At 42.9% G+C, this 22,177-nt stretch overlaps 1 protein-coding gene across 1 annotated transcript in view; it reads right to left on the bottom strand.

The window, feature by feature from the left end:
• NMD3 (NMD3 ribosome export adaptor) overlaps positions 1 to 21,693 on the bottom strand; it is a 35,509-nt gene extending 13,816 nt beyond the window's left edge. Inside the window, exons 1-8 of the mRNA XM_020791815.3 lie at positions 19,046 to 21,693; positions 15,433 to 15,519; positions 12,835 to 12,969; positions 10,038 to 10,134; positions 9,727 to 9,807; positions 8,848 to 8,976; positions 7,378 to 7,468; positions 5,451 to 5,529 (exon numbers count right to left, since the gene is read on the bottom strand). Of these exons, the coding sequence (XP_020647474.3) occupies positions 5,451 to 5,529; positions 7,378 to 7,468; positions 8,848 to 8,976; positions 9,727 to 9,807; positions 10,038 to 10,134; positions 12,835 to 12,969; positions 15,433 to 15,488 (668 nt within the window). The 5' untranslated portion in view covers positions 15,489 to 15,519; positions 19,046 to 21,693. The remainder of the gene's footprint in view (positions 1 to 5,450; positions 5,530 to 7,377; positions 7,469 to 8,847; positions 8,977 to 9,726; positions 9,808 to 10,037; positions 10,135 to 12,834; positions 12,970 to 15,432; positions 15,520 to 19,045) is intronic.
• Positions 21,694 to 22,177: the final 484 nt, after the last annotated feature.

Below are 22,177 nucleotides of genomic sequence, written 5' to 3'. Positions count from 1 at the left end.
TTGAACGGAGTGTCAATCACAGGCAAAGGGCACAACTTTGCTTTAGTCCTGTCGCGGTTATTCCCCTGCCTTTGACACACATCACATTGTTTACAGAACTCCCTGATCTGCTTCCCTATGTCAGGCCAGTAGAAATTCTGTGTGATTCTCTGCTGTGTTTTGTTCACTCCTAAGTGTGCAGCAAACATGTCAGAGTGCCCCCTTTGTAAGATCATGGGGCGATACTTTTCAGGTACCACCAGCTGACTTCTGATCCCATCTCCCCCTTTTGAGATATTCCTCAGGGTTTCTCTATATAAAATCCCCTTTTTCTCCAGAAATCTCACTGGGGTCTCAGGTGTTAGCTGGGCGTCAGTCACCTGTTCAAAACACTTTTGGAGAGTGGCGTCTGCCTTTTGCTCCTGTCCAAATCTGCTGTCTGTGGTTAAGGTTTCCACCACAGCTTCTGAACTTCCCCCACCTGCTTCCGTCTCTGGCTCATCATTACCCCCCTGAACTGTCCCTGTGGTGGCTTGTGAGCGTGTAATCACTAGCACCCGTTTCACATGTTCAGCCAGGTCATTTCCCACGAGCACGGCTGCTGGCAGAGTCGATGAAATCGCTATCCGCCAATCTCCCCTCCAGCCTTGAAAGTTGACAGGTACCTCTGCTACTGGCAGAGAGATTATCTGCCCCTCAATCCCTGCCACCTTCATGCTCTCATTTGGGATTATAAACTCCCTAGGGATGATATCTGGATGGCACAGGGTTACCTGGGAACAAGTGTCCCGCAGTCCCCTATACTGACGGTCAAGTATTCCTACGTCCACCCCTGCTGTCTCAAACAACTGAGAATCTGTTTTTATCAGCAAGCAGCGCTTTACCTCCAGAAGAGGACCATTTTCCTCAGCCTGATCAGCATAGGTAGCTGTTCCAGACTGAGTAGTCATGGCAACAGGCTCCCTCTGTGACAATGAGCTTTGCTCTTTCTGGACACAGAACACAGCTTTTGGCTTGGTCCCACTAGAATTCTGAGGCACCATTCCTTTTAGCTGCTTTAATTTCTCACACTCTGAGATTAGATGACCCTTTCCCTGACAGAAATAGCATTTTCTGGTATATTTTGATTCTCTCTCATCTTGTTTTGGTTTTCCCTCCAAAATCTGAGGTCTTGGTTTCATGTCTGAGGGCTTCCCTTCACCATGGGCCCCTCCCCCTTGCTGGCTTTTCCCTGGTCCCTGAGAGTACTTGCTGTAGGTTTCTTTGGGTTTACCTACAGATTTCCCCTCACCCAAGGGCTTTCTTATTTGGGAGATAAAATCTGCGATCTCTGCGGCTGCTGCCACAGATTTCGGTTTCCTTTCCCTCACCTGGAATTTCAATTCCCCCTGCAGGACTGAATAGAACTGTTCCAGGGCTATCAAGTCTTTAAGCTGCTCATAGGTCTCTATTCCCTCCTGCGATAGCCATTTCTCAAGCAGCCTCACCAATTGGGCCCCCACTTGGGTAAAAGTCTGTTCTGGCTTCTTGGTAAGGGACCTGAATCTTTGTCTCAGCTGCTCTGCATTTATCCCATGTCTTGCAAACACCAGTTTTTTAAACTCTGCAAAATCTTTCATCAATTCCTCAGGCATCTCGGCATAAACCTCAGCCAGGCTACCACTGATTAAAGACCGCATGATGGTCATCTTCTCAGTTTCCCTCACTGAGAAGTCCACAAACGCTCTTTCCACTAAGGAAAAGAACACCTCAGGACAATCTCCCTTGTGGTACACAGGGAATTTCTTCAGGTCAGCCTTAGACAGTTGGCCTCCCTCAGAATCCCTATTATTATTATTGTTCTGGTTCATCATTTCCAGTTTTCTTAACTCATACGCCATCCTTTCTTTTTCCAGAGCAATTTTCTCTCTCTCCATTCTTTCTTCCCTCTCCATTCTCTCTCTCTCTCGCTCTAATTCAAATGCCATTTTCTCTCTCTCTAATCTTTCCTCCATTTCCCTCACCCTCAGTTCATGCTGTTGGGCTAGGATCAATTTTCTAAGTTCTGGGTTCTGCTCTCCTGTGCTGTCACCTTGCACTGAGCCAAATTCATCCTCAGAACCTTGGTCAATCTGGGGGTCTTTCACTTCACTCATGTCTGCTACTTGGCTTCGAGTCAAGGGCATACCCCCCCTCAGAACAGGCTGCTTTAAAAAGTCAAGCCTCAAAATAAAACGACCACTTTTTTTCCTTCTTGCCTCAGAACCAGCTCTCCCTAGAGACTGCTGCTGTTCTTCAGCACTACTTGCAACAGTATCGAGTCAGAGCCTACCCCCCTCTGCTGGGCCTCTCAGCTGGCAAGCTAGCTCGCTGTTGCTACGCAGTTTTGCCTCAGCGTTTTCCCGCCAAAATCAGGCTGCCTCAGAGCACCTAAATCTAAGTCTCCCCAGTTGGCACGTTCTTCTACTAGCGCACCTCCCCGTGAGGTACACCTAGAAGATTACCTACGCGCCTCAGACTGTCCCTGACTAGACCCCCCTTGCTCTGGGCACACTTGCCAAGGCTTTGCTGGACCACTGGACAACTGGACCAGTCGTATCCCACACGCTGGACACCAATCAATGTGACAAACCCAGACCTACTGGGATCTATCACACAGTTACTAAGCTGCCACCAACCATTCCCTATAATAAGTCACACAGACCAGGGATGGATTTTTAAACAACAAAAGAATAAGGTTTATTTTAAATACAAACAGGGTAAATAAAACAATCAGGTGAATAAAATAAAGTAACGTGGCTTATTCTCACACACACAAGCATACAGTTTGGTTCACCTAGAACCTTTAACTTAAAGCACAGACCCTGAACCCATCAGTTCTGGCTAACCAACAGACCCCTGAACCTTTCAGGTTGGTACTCTGACACCCAGTAGTACCCTGTCAGACACACAGACTCCCACAACAGCTTCTTCTTCCCCAGCTGCTGCTTCGTCCCAACCCAGTGTCTCACAGTTTGTCTCAGCATCTAACTCTCACCACACAGGCATCACATATTTATACAGTACAGCCCCTCCTCCTGATGTCCCGCCTTCCACTCCCCATAGGATGGAACTTTCCCTCCAAACCCATGACAGACAGGTAACATCAGTGCTGTTATGTAACAATACCTTCCACAAAATTCTTATGATACTGAATTTCTAAATTCATGGAAAAGCAGAGCTCTTAATAAACCGTATTAGATTTTGTAAATGTACCAAAAAAGGGTATGTGACAAAAAAAAAAAAAAAACCTTTTCTTTGTCTTAATGACATCTGTGAAGCAGGGTTTTTTTTACCCTAATTCACTTTCTTTTGTATACAAGCTAAATCTAATACGGCTTACTGAGGAGCCTGTGCCAAGGCAGAACCTGAAAATGCCTCCAAACAGCAACTGTACTTCTGCAGTGACTTAGAAGAGAAGCAAATGACACATTTTATTCTACTTCTAGTTCTTGGATTCCTCCTGCATAACTTGTGCTGGAGTAGGGGAAATGATGTCACAGCAGTGACAAACCACTGGTAATTAAGAATTCCTATTGCAACACCTAATTACAAATGAGTCAGGTCGTTGTGTGTGCCACTCAGAATCCAATTAGACTAGTCTCAGGATTCTAGGTGATGCATGAAGCCACCCAATTTACATACAAGCAACTGCAGTGGAGACTCTAATTCCAGGTAATCTGCCACTATTATGACATAATTTTCCCTACACCAGTGTTTATTATGCAAGAGGATTTTGGCCAGTATGTTAGATTAGTACCCCAATCAACAGAACTTCACATGCAGCAGTACACAAAACACAAAGTGACACATGAAAGTCTCTGTATGATAAATCACATAAATACTGCTGTTGTCTGAAAGTAAATACATTCCAATGGTGCAAGAAGAGCCTGAAATCTGATATTCAATTCAATTGGTTTTGTCCCAATTGTTTCAATGGAACTAAGTATTTTATTTATTTATTTATTTATTTATTCATTCAATTTATATGCCGCCCAAACTACCCAGAGGTCTCTGGGCGGCTTACAATAATTAAAATTCAATATAGCAAAAGATAAAATAATTAAAATACAATTAAAATACAATTAAAATTGCCATCAGACCCACAGCTAATATAATTTCAATTAAAAGCCTTCTGGAACAGGAAGGTTTTGACCTGGCGCCGAAATGTCATCAGCGTCGGCGCCAGACGAATCTCAGTCGGGAGGGCATTCCATAGTCTGGGGGCAGCTGCCGAAAAGGCCCTTTGTCTACAAGCCGTCCCTCTTACCTCCTTAAGGGACGGCTCTTTCAAAAGGGCCCCCTGGCTAGATCTTAACTGCCGGGTAGGTTCATATGGAAGGAGGCGGTCCTTCAGGTATCCAGGGCCCAAGCCGTTTAGGGCTTTATATGTCAAAACAAGCACTTTGAATTGGGCCCGGGCAGCAACTGGTAGCCAATGTAACTTATACAGAATCGGCTTGATATGTTCCGTGGCAGCTGCACCACTCACCAGCCGCGCAGCTCGATTCTGGACCAGTTGCAATCGCCGGACCGTCTTCAAAGGCAGCCCCACGTAAAGCGCATTGCAGTAATCTATGCGGGATGTTACCAGTGCATGTGTGACTGTCATGAGACTCCGCTCGTCCAGGTAGGGCCGTAGCTGGTATAATTTCCGCAGCTGAAGGAAGGCGCCCCTGGCCACCGAGTCCACCTGGGCTTCCAGTGTTAGACTGGGGTCCAGGAGCACCCCCAAGCTGCGGACCCTGTCCCTTAGGAGGAGTGTAACCCCATTCAGGGCGGGGAATTGGCCCTCCAGCCTGTCCGGCGAAGCACCCACTAACAGCACTTCCGTCTTGTCTGGATTGAGTTTCAATTTATTAACCCTCATCCAGTCCATTATCAGGTCCAGACACGAGTTCAGCACAGAAACTGCCTCACCTGGATTGGTGGAAAACGAGAGGTAGAGCTGAGTATCGTCAGCATATTGCTGACTCCTCAGCCCAAACCTCCTGATGACCTCTCCCAGCGGTTTCATGTAGATGTTGAACAGCATGGGGGACAGTATTGAGCCCTGAGGAACCCCATGACATAACTGCCATGGGGCAGAGCAACTGTCCCCCAGCACCACCCTCTGGACACGGTCAGCCAGGAAGGAGCGGAACCACTGTAAAACAGTGCCCCCAACTCCCAACCCAGCCAGCCTATCCAGAAGGACACCATGGTCGATGGTGTCGAAAGCCGCTGAGAGGTCCAGGAGTATCAACAGGGTCACACTCCCCCTGTCTCTCTCCCGGCAAAGGTCATCGTACAGGGCGACCAAGGCAGTCTCTGTACCAAAACCCGGCCTGAAACCCGATTGAAATGGATCCAGAAAATCCGTTTCATCCAGCAGCGCCTGGAGTTGCCCGGCCACAACCCGCTCCAACATAGCTAGCTATGTGACGGATGCCATGCTTTAAAAGGAGTCTTACCTACAAGGAACCGTACACTGAAGAAAGTCCACCATTTTCTGAGCATGCTGTTTTGAAGAATAGTAAAAATCCAGGCCATCTGAAGGCATGTATATAGAAACAAAGTCATGACAATTGATGGTTAACAACATCAACACAAGGAACTATGTTTTTCAGAGTCTTTGTACATTTTCTGGAAGTTGAGTCACGACAACTGGACTTCTTTCTTACTAGGTGGAAATGTTTCACTACTAAGCATGATAAATAGGAGACAGATTATATTTGAGGTCTCCACCCCTGCACAGTGAAGGGTTTTCTATATGCACATGTATGACATCCCTGACCCCTCTCTCAAACCACTTGTATTCTAAGTCCAAAATGCAATCTGTCTCCTATTTATCATGCTGCTCTTTCATCCATCCCCAAAAAGATCAGGAGCATACATACCAGAAACAGAAAGACCACTGTTAACAACCATTAACAACCCATGACAACGGGTGAAGAAGGACTGCAGAAGTGGGATTTTCCCTCACCCCCAGTCCTTTGTCCTTCCAACGAGCCTATTCAGACCAGGGGGAAGTGAAACCAATGTGGAGGATATATCAGGGGTCTTTTACCAACTCTCCTCAGACTGAAGAACCGACAGTGGTGCCTCCACTTGCAACCATAATCTATTCCAGAAGATGGACATAACTTGAAATGGACTTGTCAAAGCACCATTTCCCATAGGAATGCACTGAAATGCAATTAATCCATTCCAGCTGAAAAAAAATCACACACAAAAATCACTGCAAGACTCATTGGAAACATGATTATCCCTTCTGGCCGAGGGGGGAGGAAGAAAAGCAATCAAGCATGCAAGACCCATTGGAAATGCACAGAAAACAAACGGAGCAGATTGGAAATGCACAGAGAACAAAGGAAAAAGCATAGGAAGCATGCAGGACTCATCGGAAATTGAGAACTCCCCAAAAAGCAACTAAACCCAAGACCCATTGGAAATGGGGGAAAAACACTCCAAAAAGCAACAAACCGGAAGACCCATCGGAAATGGGGGGGAACCAAAAAACAACCCTCCCAAAAACCATCACAGCACAATAACATAACCCCCCAGCTCAAAACCACACTGTAAAAAGACCCAGAACAGTTTTTAAAAAGCAGAAAACAGCACCTTACAAGGCAGCCCAAAGCCTCCCTGCAAACACACACACACTCACTCAGAAGCAGAAGCAAGTTAGTCCCAAGCCTCCTGGAGCACACTCTCTAACTGCTGGGGCAAAAGAGCTACAAAGAAGCAGCCTTGTTGCCACCTGCCGTTAGCAATGTGAATTTCCCACCTTTTTTCCCTGCCTTTTTCTGTTTAGAAGTGAAAGCTCCGGTTGCAAGTTGAAGCAAAATTTTGCAGCTAGAACTGGTTGTAACTTGAAATGGTTGTAAGAAGGGACGTTCGTGAGTCAAGGCACCACTGTACTTGGATGAATAGCAAAACGTTTCAACCTAATAAGAAAGAAGTCCAACTGCCATGATTCAACTTCTAGATAACCTCACCTGGATGACTGAGAATCTTCAGATATTTTTCATGTAAGCTACTCCACTCATCACTAACAGACTGCTTACCACAAATCTTTCACTTTAAAAAAATGTTAGGAAAGCTATGCTTCCAGAATGAAATACCAAACAATATTAAGGTTTTAAAAATTATTCTATTAAACAAGGGGCCTGTGGGGCAGTGGTTAAACTGCAATATTGCAGCCAAAACTTTGCCTCAATCCTTACCAGCATTATCAGTTTTTCCCCCAGTGTGTCCTAACATCTCATGATGTGGTCGAAGTATGGTTGTCTCAATGTAGTAATCTTTGCTTCTAGACAGAAGATCAGGCCTGATTTAATCTAGCAATGACTTAAAGGAGTCAAACTATGCATAAAGATTATGAAAAACACAACTCACCATGAATCTCCTTTATCCGTAGAGTATTCTGGTGAAGTCTGTGCTTTAAAATCAATTGTTCCAAGTAGTAGAAAGTCTTTTTATGAATCGTCTAAAATTTGAGAGTCAAAACAAGATTTATCTGCAGAAGAAATACTTGTATTCCAGCAAAGGCATCTAAGGCACTAGAATATGTAGTTAATCTACACAGATGCCAAGACCAAATAGTCCACAGATCCTTCCAGACTAGTGAAGCAGAAATACATAGTTATGTTCAGGATCCTACTGGTGTTCTCATAAAATCTGAATAACCTTGGATGGATAACTGTGACTCTGGCTGTTGAGGTGCAGGGGCACATCATAATTACATGTTTGTTCACATGTCTGACTACACATCCCAGTATTCTGTCAATTAGCTATGGCAAGCTACAAAAACATTACAGTATGTGAACACCAATAAAATTTCAGCCATTGATCTGTATCACAAAAGTAAACATATTTACTTAAATATCAAGTTTTACTTAATTCAGTGAAACTTAATTTATAGGATGTGCGCTTGGACCTGCATCTCTTAACTTACTGGAATTCAGTATTTCTTTACCCAGCGTGTTGTTAGTCCGTAGAACTCCTTGCCACAGGATGTGGTGATGGCATCTGGCCTAGATGCCTTTAAAGGGGGGGGGGGGGTTGGACAGATTCCTGGAGGAAAAGTCCATCACAGGTTACAAGCCATGATGGGGATGTAGAAGGTACCTCAAAATGCTAGATGCAGGAGACAGGTATCTAGTTGTCTCGTGTGCTGCCAGAGGCATTTGGTGTGGCCACTGTGAGACACAGGAAACTGAACTAGATGGGTCCTTGGCCTGATCCAGCAGGGCTCTTTTTATGTTCTTAGAAAAAACACTGATGCAGCTCATGGAAAGGTGAAAAAAGTTGTTTTTGGAATCACAATTTTCAGAATACCCTTGACATGAAAGGTTAGCAACAAAGGCCAATTGTATATCCTAAGAACTATAGTCCAAAAACTAAGGATTTCCACTTCTGGTCTATAGTTCACAATTGTGTGAAATCTTTAATATTAGTTAACTGCAGGGGCAGCATCCTTTTTCATTCTTTCCACTGTGCAAACATCTGTTGTCTAGGTAGCTGGATAGTTTCTAAACTTACACAAGGAAGTGTTACTAGATACATTGTTGCACATGCTCAGGAAACGGTTCAACTGCTCACACAACTGACAGTTCTGTAAGCAGAAGAAACAAACAGGGTTCAGCTCACGGAGCAGTACAAAAATTGCCTAAATGAGCACACAATGGTTAAAATTGCATTTGCTACTTTTAAAAATGCAATCCTCACACTACGATTATCCAAACAGTGTCACCCCGCATGGGTGTGGCTTGTCTATTGCATGGGTCTAATGCAATTTTTTTGCAGTTAACATTTATCAGTTGGAAGAGTGTTCTTTTTGACAACATGCATCTCTCTTACACATACCTTCTGTCTAACCTGAACTACTGCTTTCCAGAAGTCCTTTGCTTCAACTCGATGGCAATCATCACACATCTGAGACTGAACAATGTACTCTACTATAAACACTTGTTGAAGAATTGCACCATTCACCACCTAGGGAAGAAAGTCAAATATGAGATCTGTCTCCTCTACTAAAGATACGTGATTAAGTCAGCTTCTCAGACCACGAGAAGCTATTTCTCTGTAGCCCTTTTCCTTCCAGAAAATATTTTTATTAAAAAAATTAGGAGACATTAAAAAAGGATACAACTAACAGCTAATCTGAGAGCAATACTTTGAACCTTTGTGTGCAACTTACAATATGTTTACATTGTGCGATCTTGTGATTGTACTATGCAGCAGAATTATGGAGAGAGAAGGAATACAGAGATAACTGAGCCTAGCCCTCTGTCCCAAGGAATGAGTCCTTATACTTCACTGGCTGAAATCCTACTGTGCACCTCAGCAGCACATCACTGTTTACTAAAGACAATTTTGGAAAACAAAAGGCAATTTGTTGTATTGTGTATAAGTCACATGCACCCCCAAAAGTGCTTTAATCAGCAATTATTTGCATCCAAAACTGAGAAACAAGATTTCAATAAGTGTCCAGTAATCCCTACATGACACTAACATACCGTATATTCTAGACTCATTGTTTTTAAAAATCAAGTCCTACTTATATTAATGGAAAATCTGAAACTTAAAAAAAAAACCTCTCCCAGAAGTACATTAAAAGTCAGCAAGTAACAAACAAGAGCATGTCTGATTTCTAGCAAATGTTAACATGACACGGCTTTATTATACATTTCTGTATTTCTACAATAAAAAAATTCCCAAAAAATTATTCTTAAGCTTGCTTGCCTCTTTTTGAACGGTCAGTTTTACTTTAAGTCTTTTGGAATGTGGTTCAGTCCATACAAATCCTGCATCAATCAAATGTACCTGTCAGGAGGAAACAGGATGCATGTATGATTATCATACATATTTCCAAAGGGCAAGAAATGGCAGTAAATAGGTTCAAGGGTTCCAACATTTGGTTAATGCCACCACACTGTGTAGATACATTATTAATAATGCAGTTCTTAGAATTACATTAATTCTTGCAGCCTTTTCAGGTTTACAAAGATACTAGTCCACCTCAATTGTATGTAATGATGCAAAGGTACACTAACCTTACTAAGAGAAGCTTTGATTTTTTTAAGGCACAATGTCAAAAGTTCCCTTGATTCCAAGGCACACTGTAGCCAAGTTCCTGGTGGCTGAAGGTACCTGAAATATTAGAAGAATGAAACACACACACACATACATTAATAATGGCACCATCACTACAGACTTGGTTAGCCATTAAAATCAACATAACTTCTGTTAGGACTAATTTGCTCAATTGATTTCAATGGGACTAGAACAGGAGACAATTGGAGCTTTTCAAATGTTTTTCAATTGCAACCTCCATGATCTCTTACTATTGGCTATACTGGTTCTGATTAGGAACTGGAAGATGCACAGTTGCTCTCACCTACCAGTTTAGATCAGTTCATAGCATTCTAGAACCAGATAACATTTAGTTCATCAGTAATTAATAACTCATGTTTTCTCAGAAAACTTCACTGTGTTTTATTCACACAATTCTACACCAGTGGTCAAACAACTGAAGGAAAAGTATATATGTGAATGTATAACTTGAGGTACACATATAAAACTACAGTAGGACCCCCTTATGCATAGGATCAGTATCCACTCATTCACTTATCCATGGTCTAAAAATATTAAAAGAAAAAAATCCAGAAAAAAAACTATTTTCACATGATCAGAACTAGCATCTAGAGGAGGGGTGGGCAATTAATTTCTATTGGGGGGGGGACATGAAAAATCTGAACTGTGTTCGGGGGCCGAACCAATTTTACTTAAAAATAAAATGAAACAGTGATTGTATGATTGTTTTTACTTTAAAATGAAACAGTGATGTTATGATTGTTTTTATTTTAAACTTGTTAATCTTCACAAATACTAAAGAGGTTTTTTGTGGTATCGGGCCGGACAGGAGTGACGACTGGCGCGCCGGACAGGAGTGGCTCACGGTCTGTATGTGGCCCGCGGGCCGCACTTTGCCCAGGTCTGATCTAGAGCAAGAGTCTCTAAAGTATGGCCCGTGGGCCACATCTGGCCTGCCTGGCCTTTTTATCTGGCCCGTGCAGGCATGTGTGCAGGTAGGCAGGAGTGCGTGTGTACGTGCGGATGGGAGGGAGGGAGTGTGTGTGGGAATACGTGCATGAAGATGAGCACGCGCATGCTATTTCAGCCCTCAAAAATATATTATGTAGCCCTCCGTATGAAAAGTTTAGAGACTCTTGGAGACCTCTAGAGATCTAAAGGGAGCCAGAAACCATGCTATGCATACTTGTTAATGATAGCACAATAGTAATAGTGCTCACGCCTGCCAACCTAGCAGTTGCATGCAAATGCAACTAGATAAATAGGTACCACCATGGTGAGAAGGTAACTGCATTCCGTGTCTAGTTACACTGGCCACGTGACCACGGAAACTATCTACGGACAAAACACTGGCTCTACAGCTTGGAAACAGGGATGAGCACTGCCCCTAGAGTCGGACACGACTGGACTAAATGTCAAGGGGAACCTTTACCTTATAGTGTTTGCTATTATTCAGTTTTTTTTTTTCCTATTATCCACAGGAGCCTCATGGCGCAGTGGTTAAACCGCTGTACTGCAGTTAAAACTGTGTTCACGACCTGGGGTTCAAATCCCAGGTAGCTGGCTCAAGGATGACTCAGCCTTCTATCCTTCCGAGGTCGGTAAAATGAGTACCCAGCTTCCTGGGGGGGGGGGGGGGCAATGTGTAGCCTGCATAATTAACTTGTAAACCACCCAGAGAGTGCTTGAAGCACTATGGGGCGGTATATAAGCAGCACACGTTGCTTTTTTTTTTTTTTTTTTGCTAATAGTGCTTGCTATTATCCAGAGTTTTCAGTATCTATGGGGGGAGGACTTGGAACCAACCCCCAGCGGATATGGAAGTCCAACTGTATTAACCTAATTGTGTAAATGCACAACAGAAGTGAGCACTGAAACATTTTAAAATCTGGACACATGGAAAAAGTCTTTAAGACTTGCATTCACCCCTTTATTACTGGACCATGAATCAATACTCATGTCTCCCTATAGGAAACTGAAAGTCAACAACTTATTAGAGGTTACAGGGCATCTGCTAAAAGTTAATGATAGCCTGTCAACACAGAACTACAGGTCACTTTCAGCATGATGTCCAAATACACAGTTACTCCAAGTAAACTGTGCTACATATAGTTAATCAACTCTTGATATCTGTAGTAATATTTACAGGTTAGATTAAATAAGAAATTTCAGTCAAACCATGGGGTAACTATATTTTATATATATATAAGGCAACCATTGTAATCTTATGGTGTAAGAGGCAATGACTAAGAATTCAACAATCTTATTAACTGAGGCAAGTATATAAGTGGTTGGTAGACTGGGTCAAGCAATTACTGACTACATTAAAACAATGGAAACAAACTATAATACATTTTATGTACATATATATCACAGGATTCTCAAGATTACTGGACCATGATCTCCCCCCCCCCAGCCAAGGAGAATGTCCCAAGTGAAGATGATTTACTATCTGCCGCAGCCAAATGCTCCTTGAAAAAAACAGCTGGAGTAAAACATTTTAATTCTTTGTTATCCATTAGATATGGATATTGTGAATAGGAAGCCACATCAGTATGCAGCTCGTTGGATACAGGAACCTGAACTCTGAATAAACAAACAAAAATATTACAGAATCTAAGTTAAATCTGTAAGGAGCAACCCCCTCCAACTCTGATGGGATTTTTTTTTTAAAGTTCTGATACTTGCATTAGAACACTAAAGAAATTTCTGCTGTGCCAGATACAGATATCTTAAGATATAGGACATAGTTGTTACCTCTCGCATTGTTTACAAAAATGCACAGTGACTTGCTTAGGGATTCCTTCTGTAATATCCACCTGAGTCCGTAAACAAAATACACACATGTTGGCTGGGTTTGGTGGGATTGCAATGCCACATTGGCAACACAGGCTGCAATGAAGGAAACAAAATTATACTTAAAACGCTTTGCATGGTTTCTTAATGAAAAGGTACAACAGAAAGCAATTTTTAAAATAGCCACAAACAATACAGTGAAATGTTTTAAACCCTAATATATACATACACGCAACACAAGCACTGATTTAAGTGTTGTGATTCTTCTCTGAATAACGGTAGAATTTCACAGTCAGGGACAAGTTGTTCAAATGGCTGCTAAATCAACTCGGTGAACCATCTCCAGCAAGTTAAAGAACAAGATAATAATTTGGCACTTCTGAGTGCTTTGACACAAATACTAGTAATAATCCGACAGCTAGATATGTTGTGGCATTTTAAAAATCTGTAGATATTTTGCATAAAGTACAACAATTTTGTAGGTGCCTCTGAAATAGCAGGTTACAGTGCACAAATGTGTGTGCTATTGGAGCCTTTTTTGTTTTTGCTATTGCTAATTTTGATAATATGATCATTCTAATAATTTGATATTCCCACCCATCTGAAAACACAAGAGGACATTTATTAACTCGAATCCAATACAACCAAGAAGGGATGCATAAAACATATAGCACTGTATTGAAGTCAAAAAGGAAAAATTGTTTGACAACAAGTGCCCCTGAATGGCAGGATCTCTTTCTGCGATGGAAAAAGAATATATGATGGGCAAAGCTTCAGGCCTAAAATTCCTGGCTGACTGCTTAGCTTTTTACATGCAGGAAGAGGATGATATACAATACTTTTGAACATGCATTCCCTTTATATGTTTATCTCTTTCTTATCTTACTTACTTATTCATTTATTTAGAATATTTAAACACCATCTTTCTTCCTCAAGAAGACCCAAGATGGCTTACAATATTAAAATAAATAACATAAAAAACTTAAAACAAAACAGCAGCTGTGACATTTTGTAACTAACTAAAAAATAGAAAACAACTAAAAGAAATATAAATAGAGGATAGGAGACACACTCATCAGCACAATGGAAGACAATATGCCACGCCACACGCACCAGATATCAACAACACTTATGTAGCAGCTGATGAAGAGAACATGGCTTTTCCTTTATAGATTGAAACTGAGTTAGCTGGGTGAGCACTGACAGTCATTTTCTATGTGCGTTCTTAGTATGCTTAGAGGCTAAGACATATTTTTAAAGTATATTCTTACTTTTGAGAACTTTAATATTTTAAGTGATGTATTCTCATATTTTTCAATGCGTCTTTTAAGGCTATAAGCTCTTGCATTTTTAGAATGTAAGTAAAGTATTCTTTATCAACAACTGCAGAGTATTTTTGTTCTTACAAAACACAGAAGCAAAGTAGATAAATAAAGTTGGTAGAATTTGACAAGCTGATATTGCCTGGGATTATTGCACCAATGAAAAGACATACCTGGATATTTAAGGTGAATTTTGATGTGATTGGAAGTGACTGTCTGATTTCATTCTGGAATTAACCATTTTATGGGATAAATGCCAGCTGTGACAAACACAGGCTTCTGTTTTTTTCCCCTAGAGGTCGAGAGTTCTTAGAAAGAGATTCAGGCATCAGATTTTCTGACCTGGCAAAGCTCCATTTTCAATCCCTACCCCGAAGGACGAACAGTTGGTGAGAAAAACCCACCTTAAGAGAAAAAAATTTGCTTGCTTGTGGAAGGGCAGAAAATGGGGTGCAGCCTGGCCTCCCATGGAGGCGAGTTCTGTAGTTTGGGAGCAGTGACACAAGACAGGTTCCCAAAACACAGATAGGCGTTTCCTCATGTCCCCTCCAAACACACCTGTGAGGGTGATGAGACCGAGAGACAAGCCTCCCTTGATGGTTTTAAAATACTGTATGGACAGGCCCATAAAGGGAGACACGGTTCTTGAGATAGCTTGGGCCCAAGCTGTTTAGGGCTTTATAGGCCAGAACCAGCCATTTGAATTGTGGCCCCCCAACAGAGCTATTACAGCAGGGGAGTTATGTGATCCCAACAAATAGCTCCTGTTAACAATCTGGCAGTAATATTTTGGAGCCTCTAAAGTTTTCAAACACTTCCCAAAGGCAGCCCTATGTGGAGCACATAACACCAATCCAATTGGGATAGGACTATGGCATCTCTCACTGTGGCCTGATCAGACATTTCCAGGAAGGAGCACAACTGGTACAAGAGTTTTAACTATGCAAATTTACACCTGACCACATCTGTGCCAGGCCCCTTATAATTTCCCAAAAGCTAGTAAAAACACAACTTTTCAGAGAATCTTTTCAGGATGCCCTCTCTTTATGATCATTTGTTATGTTTTGTGTGCGTGTGTGTTTTAATTGGTTGCTGTTGCCACCAGGCATTTCTTTTCAGATTGCTTTCAGAATCTCTGTTTGATGGGAAGGGGGTTTGGGTCCTTTTGTGTTTGCAACTGTCCAGAATAGTTTATTAAAAATCTAATAAATAAATCAATTAAAAAATCAATGCTCACATGTTCCCCTGGCTATGAGTTGCAGGCTGTTTCATGTATTCCATTCCTTGCTCCATGTTTAACTCCCAAAGAGATGCACACAGACACCTAAATAAGGAACAAATCACAAATTAGGACAGAGAGATGAAAATCACATTAGTCACAAACGGAACTGTTTCAGATTTGTGGTGGAATGTATCAAAACAAAGGCAGTGTGTAAGGATTTAACAAAGCTATCATGAAAGTGTGGCAAATGGCTATGCCAATTTCAGCAATAGAATTAGGATTAAAGTTGAAGGAAAAAATTGCAGTCAGTCACATATTAGACTTACCACCAAGAAATACAAACTATACTTTTCAGTACTGGGGAAGCACTGCTGGTGTACTGATGTGATAGCAGGAGAAACCTGGCCAAACCTTGTCAGCAGAATTCAAATATTGAAGTGTCAATACTACATGAAGTGGGAGGAACTTATATAGATGTACTGGATGGGAGCTCAGATATAATTGTCAAAATTCTATCAAGTTTTAATGCTGCCATAATGCAATTAAGATAAATCTTGTTGGCAAACTATTACAAATTAAGAAATTAGGATAGTGATTTGCTGCTGTGAACCAAATCATAAAATCTGGCATGCAACAGCAAATGCCTAAGCCAGAATTGGTGAAACAATGGCATGGATTTTTTAATTTTTTTATCTGATGGGATGTGAGACCCTGCTGACAGGATACTACGAGCGGCCTACTGAAGCTATAGCAACTGCAGAACAACTGGCGCTGGAGCCTTGGCATTAACAGGCATTCTCTGTGGTTCCCTTGGTATCCAACAAGGGGCACATTCTGCTCACCTACCTCACCAGCAATGCACTATTGTCACATGGCAGCTGGCACATGCTGAAGGCTTGGAAAGTAGACTTGCCAACAAGCAGGTAACCATGAGCTCTCCCCCGACAAACTTATTGAGTAAAAAACATTTATTTTGCTTTTATCATTTTTTAGTGCTTTGTAACATAAATAGTAAAATAACAAACATTTGTTATGTATTTATTTATTTAAAATATTTTACCCTGCCTTTATTCTTAAAAAGCACCCAAGACAGCTTACATTAAAAGATAATATTTAAAGCTAAAAGCACTAAGTGTACAAATACCAGAAAGAGTAAAATACTACACTTTAACATGGTAAATAAAAAACCCCACCAAAAACACATTCAAAGCAGTAAGGCATAATAATCCATCTAACAATCCCGCTCAGGAGGCAATCACTGCGGGAAAGCTTGCCTGAATAGAAAGGACTTTATAGGTTAGAACCAGTATGTGAAATTGTGCCCAGAAAGATTGGCCATTGCAGCTGCTGTAACGGGGGGGGGGGGGGGTGTTATGTGATCACTGTGACCAGCCTGTTAGTAATCTGGCTACCACGTTTTGAACCCACTGAAGTTTCCTGACACTTTAAGGAGGCAGCCCTAGATAAAGTGTGTTACAGTAATGCAGAGGAGATGCATGTGTCACTACAGCCAGATCAGACCTGCAGTTGGCACACTAGTTTTAATTGTGCAAATAAATTCCTGGTGGCTGCCATAAACTGGGCATCTAGTCTCAGAGATGAACCCAGGAGCATCCCCAAGCTGTGCACCTCTGTTTTCAGAGAGAGTGCAACCTCATCAAGCACAGGCTGCAACCCTAAACAACAGGACTCATTTTTACTTTAAAAAGTAATGCAATGTATTGCAATAGATCCAGGTGGATGGACTGAGGCTGAATCTGGACAAGACAGAGGTCTTAAGGGTGGGTGCCCCACCATTGGTGTTTTGGGAAACTCCTTCTCTTTTTTTGGGGGGGTAACTCTCACTAGAAAGAGGGGTCCATCTTGGGGGTCCATCTGGATCCAGCGCTTACCATAGAAACTCAGGTAGCATCAGTGGTCCGCACCGCCTACTTCTATCTCTGGCGGTGTGCCCAGCTGTGTTCCTATCTTGATGTTGGGGCGCTCAACACTCTGGTCTATGCACTTGTAGTCTTGAGATTAGACTACTGTAATTTGCTCTACGTAGGGCTACGTTTGAGATTGATGTGGAAGCTTCAAATGGTGCAGAACGTAGCAACCAGACTTCTTACAGGGGTGAGAAATCATCAACATATCTCCCCTACTCTGACTGCCTTGCATTGGCTGCCCGTTCATTTCCACATTGATTTCAAATTATTAATGATGACATATAAAGCCATAAACGGTTTAGGACCTCAATATCTAGCGGAACGCCTTCTCCCACCTAGATATACCCAAATCACTTGCTTTAGCTAGGATAGGTGGCTGAGGGGCCTAACGCCGAGGGAGGCTTGGAGAGAAAGACCAAGAAATTGGGACTTCTTGGCAGTGGCCCCTCTTATTTGAATTACTGTTAGCCACCCAGACTTTGATCTAGATGGGTGGGGTTTTAATTAATTAAATACATACATAAAATTACTGCTGTTACTAATTCATATTTTTTTCTTGTGAATTACTAAATAATAACATGCAATTCCTAAAGCTGTCCTATTAACAATTCAGAAGAGTTATTGGTTGGCTACTGGTAGATCAGCAATGGCTTCTCATGCACCAGTTTTTACAAAAGCAGCAACAAGAAGACTCTGCTCTCACCCCAAGTTAAGCTAGTACTATAAAATGAAGAAAACTTTGGCTGACCAGGAGACACTGTATTGGTTAACGTGCAGAAGAGACAGTACTCAAAACAAAGTGCTGGCCAGAAATGGATTTTAATTGTGCATCCAGGCTCTGGAGCATAGATTCCACAACTCAAGAACATGATAGATCTTGCAAGCCTGAAGGCTGTCCATTCATGAGTTAAACTAACTGGCAGTGGGTTTCCAGGAGATGTACTTGGAGCCTTTTGCAGGCCAAACACATGCCCTACTGTGGTCCTTCCCCTTGAAGACTACCTCCTTTTTTCTTCGCAGTGATTTTGTGGGCTCCTTGCCATATTTAATGACAAAAAACTTGCACTTTATGTTAAACTCTAACATGGCGGGGGAGGCCCATATCTCAATTATGTGCAAAATAATTTATATTAGAATAGTAGTTCTAACCCTGGGTCACTCAGGTGTTCTTGGACTGCAACCCCCAGAAACCCCAGCAGGCTGTGAAGGCTTCTGGGAGTTGCAGTCCAAGAACACCTGAGTGATGCAAGACTTGGAACCACTGATATAAAGAAACACAGAAGGAATGCAAATAGGATTTAAATCACAAGACCCCACTTTCTAGACACCTATTCTTCTCCCTTCATCCCCTCGGCCATGAGACGAACGGTACTCTGCACCTACGCAGAGGAACTTTGTTTTGCTCCCAGGCTTCCACCCGCTGGAGCCCCAAAACGTGAGATCGAAAGCGTGCAAGCGGTCAACAGGGAGGGCACAACCAGACGCTCTCCGCACCGAAGGAGCAAAAGGTACCGCGGAGAAAGAGCAGAAGAAGCCAGGATCGCGCACGTGGCACATCAGCCCCCCCCGGGGGGGGGAGAGGGGAGCCAACGGCCGCCGCGCGCGCCGACATGGGCCCGACCCTTATCTCACCCCCCCTCACCCACCAGCCCTCCCGCCTCCTCCTCACGCGCTCCCCCACGACTTCCGACCCTCCTTACCGTCAGCCTCGTGCGGACCAACGCTCTATTTCCCAGGCAGACGAGAAAAACCAAGGCGGCTGTCGCGAGATTTCCTCTTCCCGTCACTCACCCTGGGAGGGAGGAGCCGCTCTAGGGACAGAACGCGTGGCGGGGACGAGTCACTTCCGGTTGGCATGGGAACGGCGCGTTCTCTTAGAAGCGCTCCTGGGGAGCCATAGGCGTGCTAAAGTTTTCTCCACCCTTTTGCAAAATGTATATTAGGTGGCCCCGCACGAGCAGTGTGGTTCTGGGAGCGTGGCGTTGTTTTCATGAACGAGTGGGGGCGGGGCAGTCGTGCGCGGCTGAAGATCTCTCGCAGCGTAATTCCAATTTTGCACCAGCTGAACTTCTATCAGGAAGTTGCTAATCTCAGTTCAAAGTGCTGATCTTAGTCTTCTAAACCTTGAACACGTTGTGACGTCAAAGGCTTGCGACATATCGTCCCTCTATAAATTAGTGACCCCCCCCCCCAAAAAAAAGGTCTTAACATTTAAAGCCCTGATCTTGGAAACTCATGGCCATGGTTTCCTTTATTCAGCCACTCCATCTCATGTTTCATTTTCCTTTCCTCAGCATTATTGTATTGGGTTTTCAGTAAATGCCTCAGGAACAAGCTTTTTGACTGGCTGCCTTCAACCACTGAAGTGCCTGTGGTTAAGATTGGTCAGAACGATTAACATATGAGATCTTTTAAGGTGCTGGCCCCATAAGAGTGGAACTCCCCGCCAACGGGCATAGATTGCCCCTTCAATATGGGCATTTAGCTAAGCCTTTATGACCTTTTTGTTGTTTAGTCATTAAGTCGTGGCCGACTCTTCATGACCCCATGGACCAGAGCAGGCCAGGCCCTCCTGTCTTCCACTGCCTCCCAGAGTTGAGTCATATTCATTTTGGTCGCTTCGATGACACTGTCCAGCCATCTCGTCCTCTGTCGTCCCCTTCTCCTCTTGCCTTCACACTTTCCTAACATCAGGGTGTGTTCCAGGGAGTCTTCTCATGAGATGGCCAAAGTCTTGGAGCCTCAGCTTCAGGATCTGTCCTTCCAGTGACCACTCAGGGTTGATTTTGTTTAGAATGGATATGACCTTTTTACACCCTGCAAATTCAGTATAGGCATTTTGCTAGGAGCAGCTCATTTGAGAAACCTGCAATTTAAATTTCATTACTGTAAAAGAAGCTGCAAGAGCTATTTAAATAACAAATGTTTGCAAAAAGTAATCTAAATAACAAGAGATTGATTTAATGATGATGGAGAAAGAGAAACTGGGGAAGAACCTTATGTAAATTATGCTTTATCTTCCAGTAAATATTGGCAGGACTTCAAATCAACCTGATAGTTCATTGAACACTGATGACCGTTTTGTGGTTTGCCACCAAATTTTGGTAGCAAACCATGTTTGTTTATTTATTTTAAAGGCTTGAGCACTGCATGCTGCCCAAGGGCTGCAGCTTTATAGCAGGTCCACTCCTACAGATCCTGTTGATTGAAAACAGCCTCCCCTCCCCGTTTCTGGATTTGGAGTCAAAGTGAACCTTTCATTTCGATGTGTGGCGTCATGAAGAAGCAGAACCATGAGCCATCATGGCAGCATAACCCTCAAAATTGGCTGGGTGCTTCTACAACCAATGTACTGTAGTATGTCAACAATCCCTCAGAATCGCTTTGGTCTTTGGAAGTTGAAGGACTGTGCTACCTTGTTACTGGTGCTGCTGTTTTCTCCCCTTTAATGGACCTGGGATCCAGCCTAGGCATGCCACGGCTGCTCCACTCCTTATCCTTGTCCTGGAGGGTAGACAGTGGACATAGTGTCATGGCATCCTCCTTTCTTTATTTGAAAAGTGCTCTTTCTTTTGGAGGAGCTTCACAGTGGCAGTCTTTTTAAAAAAAAATTGGGTGGTGTTGAGAGTGTGGAAGTACTGTACTTTGCTTCATTCCTCAAGCAACAGGATAGTTCAAGCGCAATGGGGAGCTTGCCTGAAAATAAATAGTGCTGCTCTTTATTTTCTTGATACTTTCCAATCAACTCACCTCTAAATTTGGTATCTTCTAGATTTTATCACCCTGGGGCAAACCCTTGCCCTAACTGCAGCTCTAAGGCACTGAGAGACTACTAGGATTTACATGTAAACTGTTTTTATTCCATACAAGAGAAAAACAAGGTATAAAAATAATAACACATCACACAAACACTATTTAAATATTGTATTGATGGGGCATTGATAGTGGTAATGGTGTTCCGTGTCTAGTCGCACTGGCCACGTGACCACAGAAACTGTCTACGGACAAACACTGGCTCTATGACTTGGAAACGGAGATGAGCACCGCACCCTAGAGTCAAACATAACTGGACAAAATGTCAAGGGAAACCTTTACCTTTACTATCATGTTTGAATGAGCCCTCAGGCCAAAGGTCATTTGAACTGATCCAGCTATTTTTTTAAATGAAGTAACTGGCAACATCCCCCAGCTAAACTGGGACTGCAGCATGTATGGGAAAGCTTTTTAATCCTTTCCTCCATCACAATCCTGTTTAGACCGTCCCCCCATGTTATTTACAGAGGAAAAACTTTCATTGGCACTCATAGTGAGCTGCATTAGCAGCTACAAAAGGCTAATGACTTATTTCCTCAATCCATGGCCCTAATCAAGTGATGGTGAACCTTTTTGAGCCCGAGTGCCCAAACTGCTCCACAAAATCAGCTAATTTATTTCAAAGTGCCAATACTGCAATTAAAACCCGAATGCTGAGGTTTTAGTTTAGAAAAAACTGCTCCTGCACTGCAAGGGTTAAAGGCTTCTCTCTCCCCCCCCATGGGTGGTATTAACAAATAAATACTTACTGGTCCTCCAATCCCCCATTGGGTTAGACCAGTAATGGTCGCCATTGCACCCCTCCGCTGGACCAGCAGAGGGGAGTGCTGAAATCCAGGATCAGAGGACAGGTAAGAATTTCTCTATGGCAACTTATGGCTCGTGTGCCCACAGAGAGGGCTCTGTGTGCTAGCTGTGGCACACATGCCATAGGTTCGCCATCACTGCCTTAATCAGATATCCACCCACAATTTGGGTGGGAAGGCTGTTAATTAGAAAACAATTTGACAATGTCACAC

The sequence above is a fragment of the Pogona vitticeps genome, chromosome 3 (assembly GCF_051106095.1).
Source record: "Pogona vitticeps strain Pit_001003342236 chromosome 3, PviZW2.1, whole genome shotgun sequence".
Lineage (NCBI taxonomy): Eukaryota > Metazoa > Chordata > Lepidosauria > Squamata > Agamidae > Pogona > Pogona vitticeps.
This window is presented reverse-complemented; position numbering and strand designations above follow the sequence as displayed.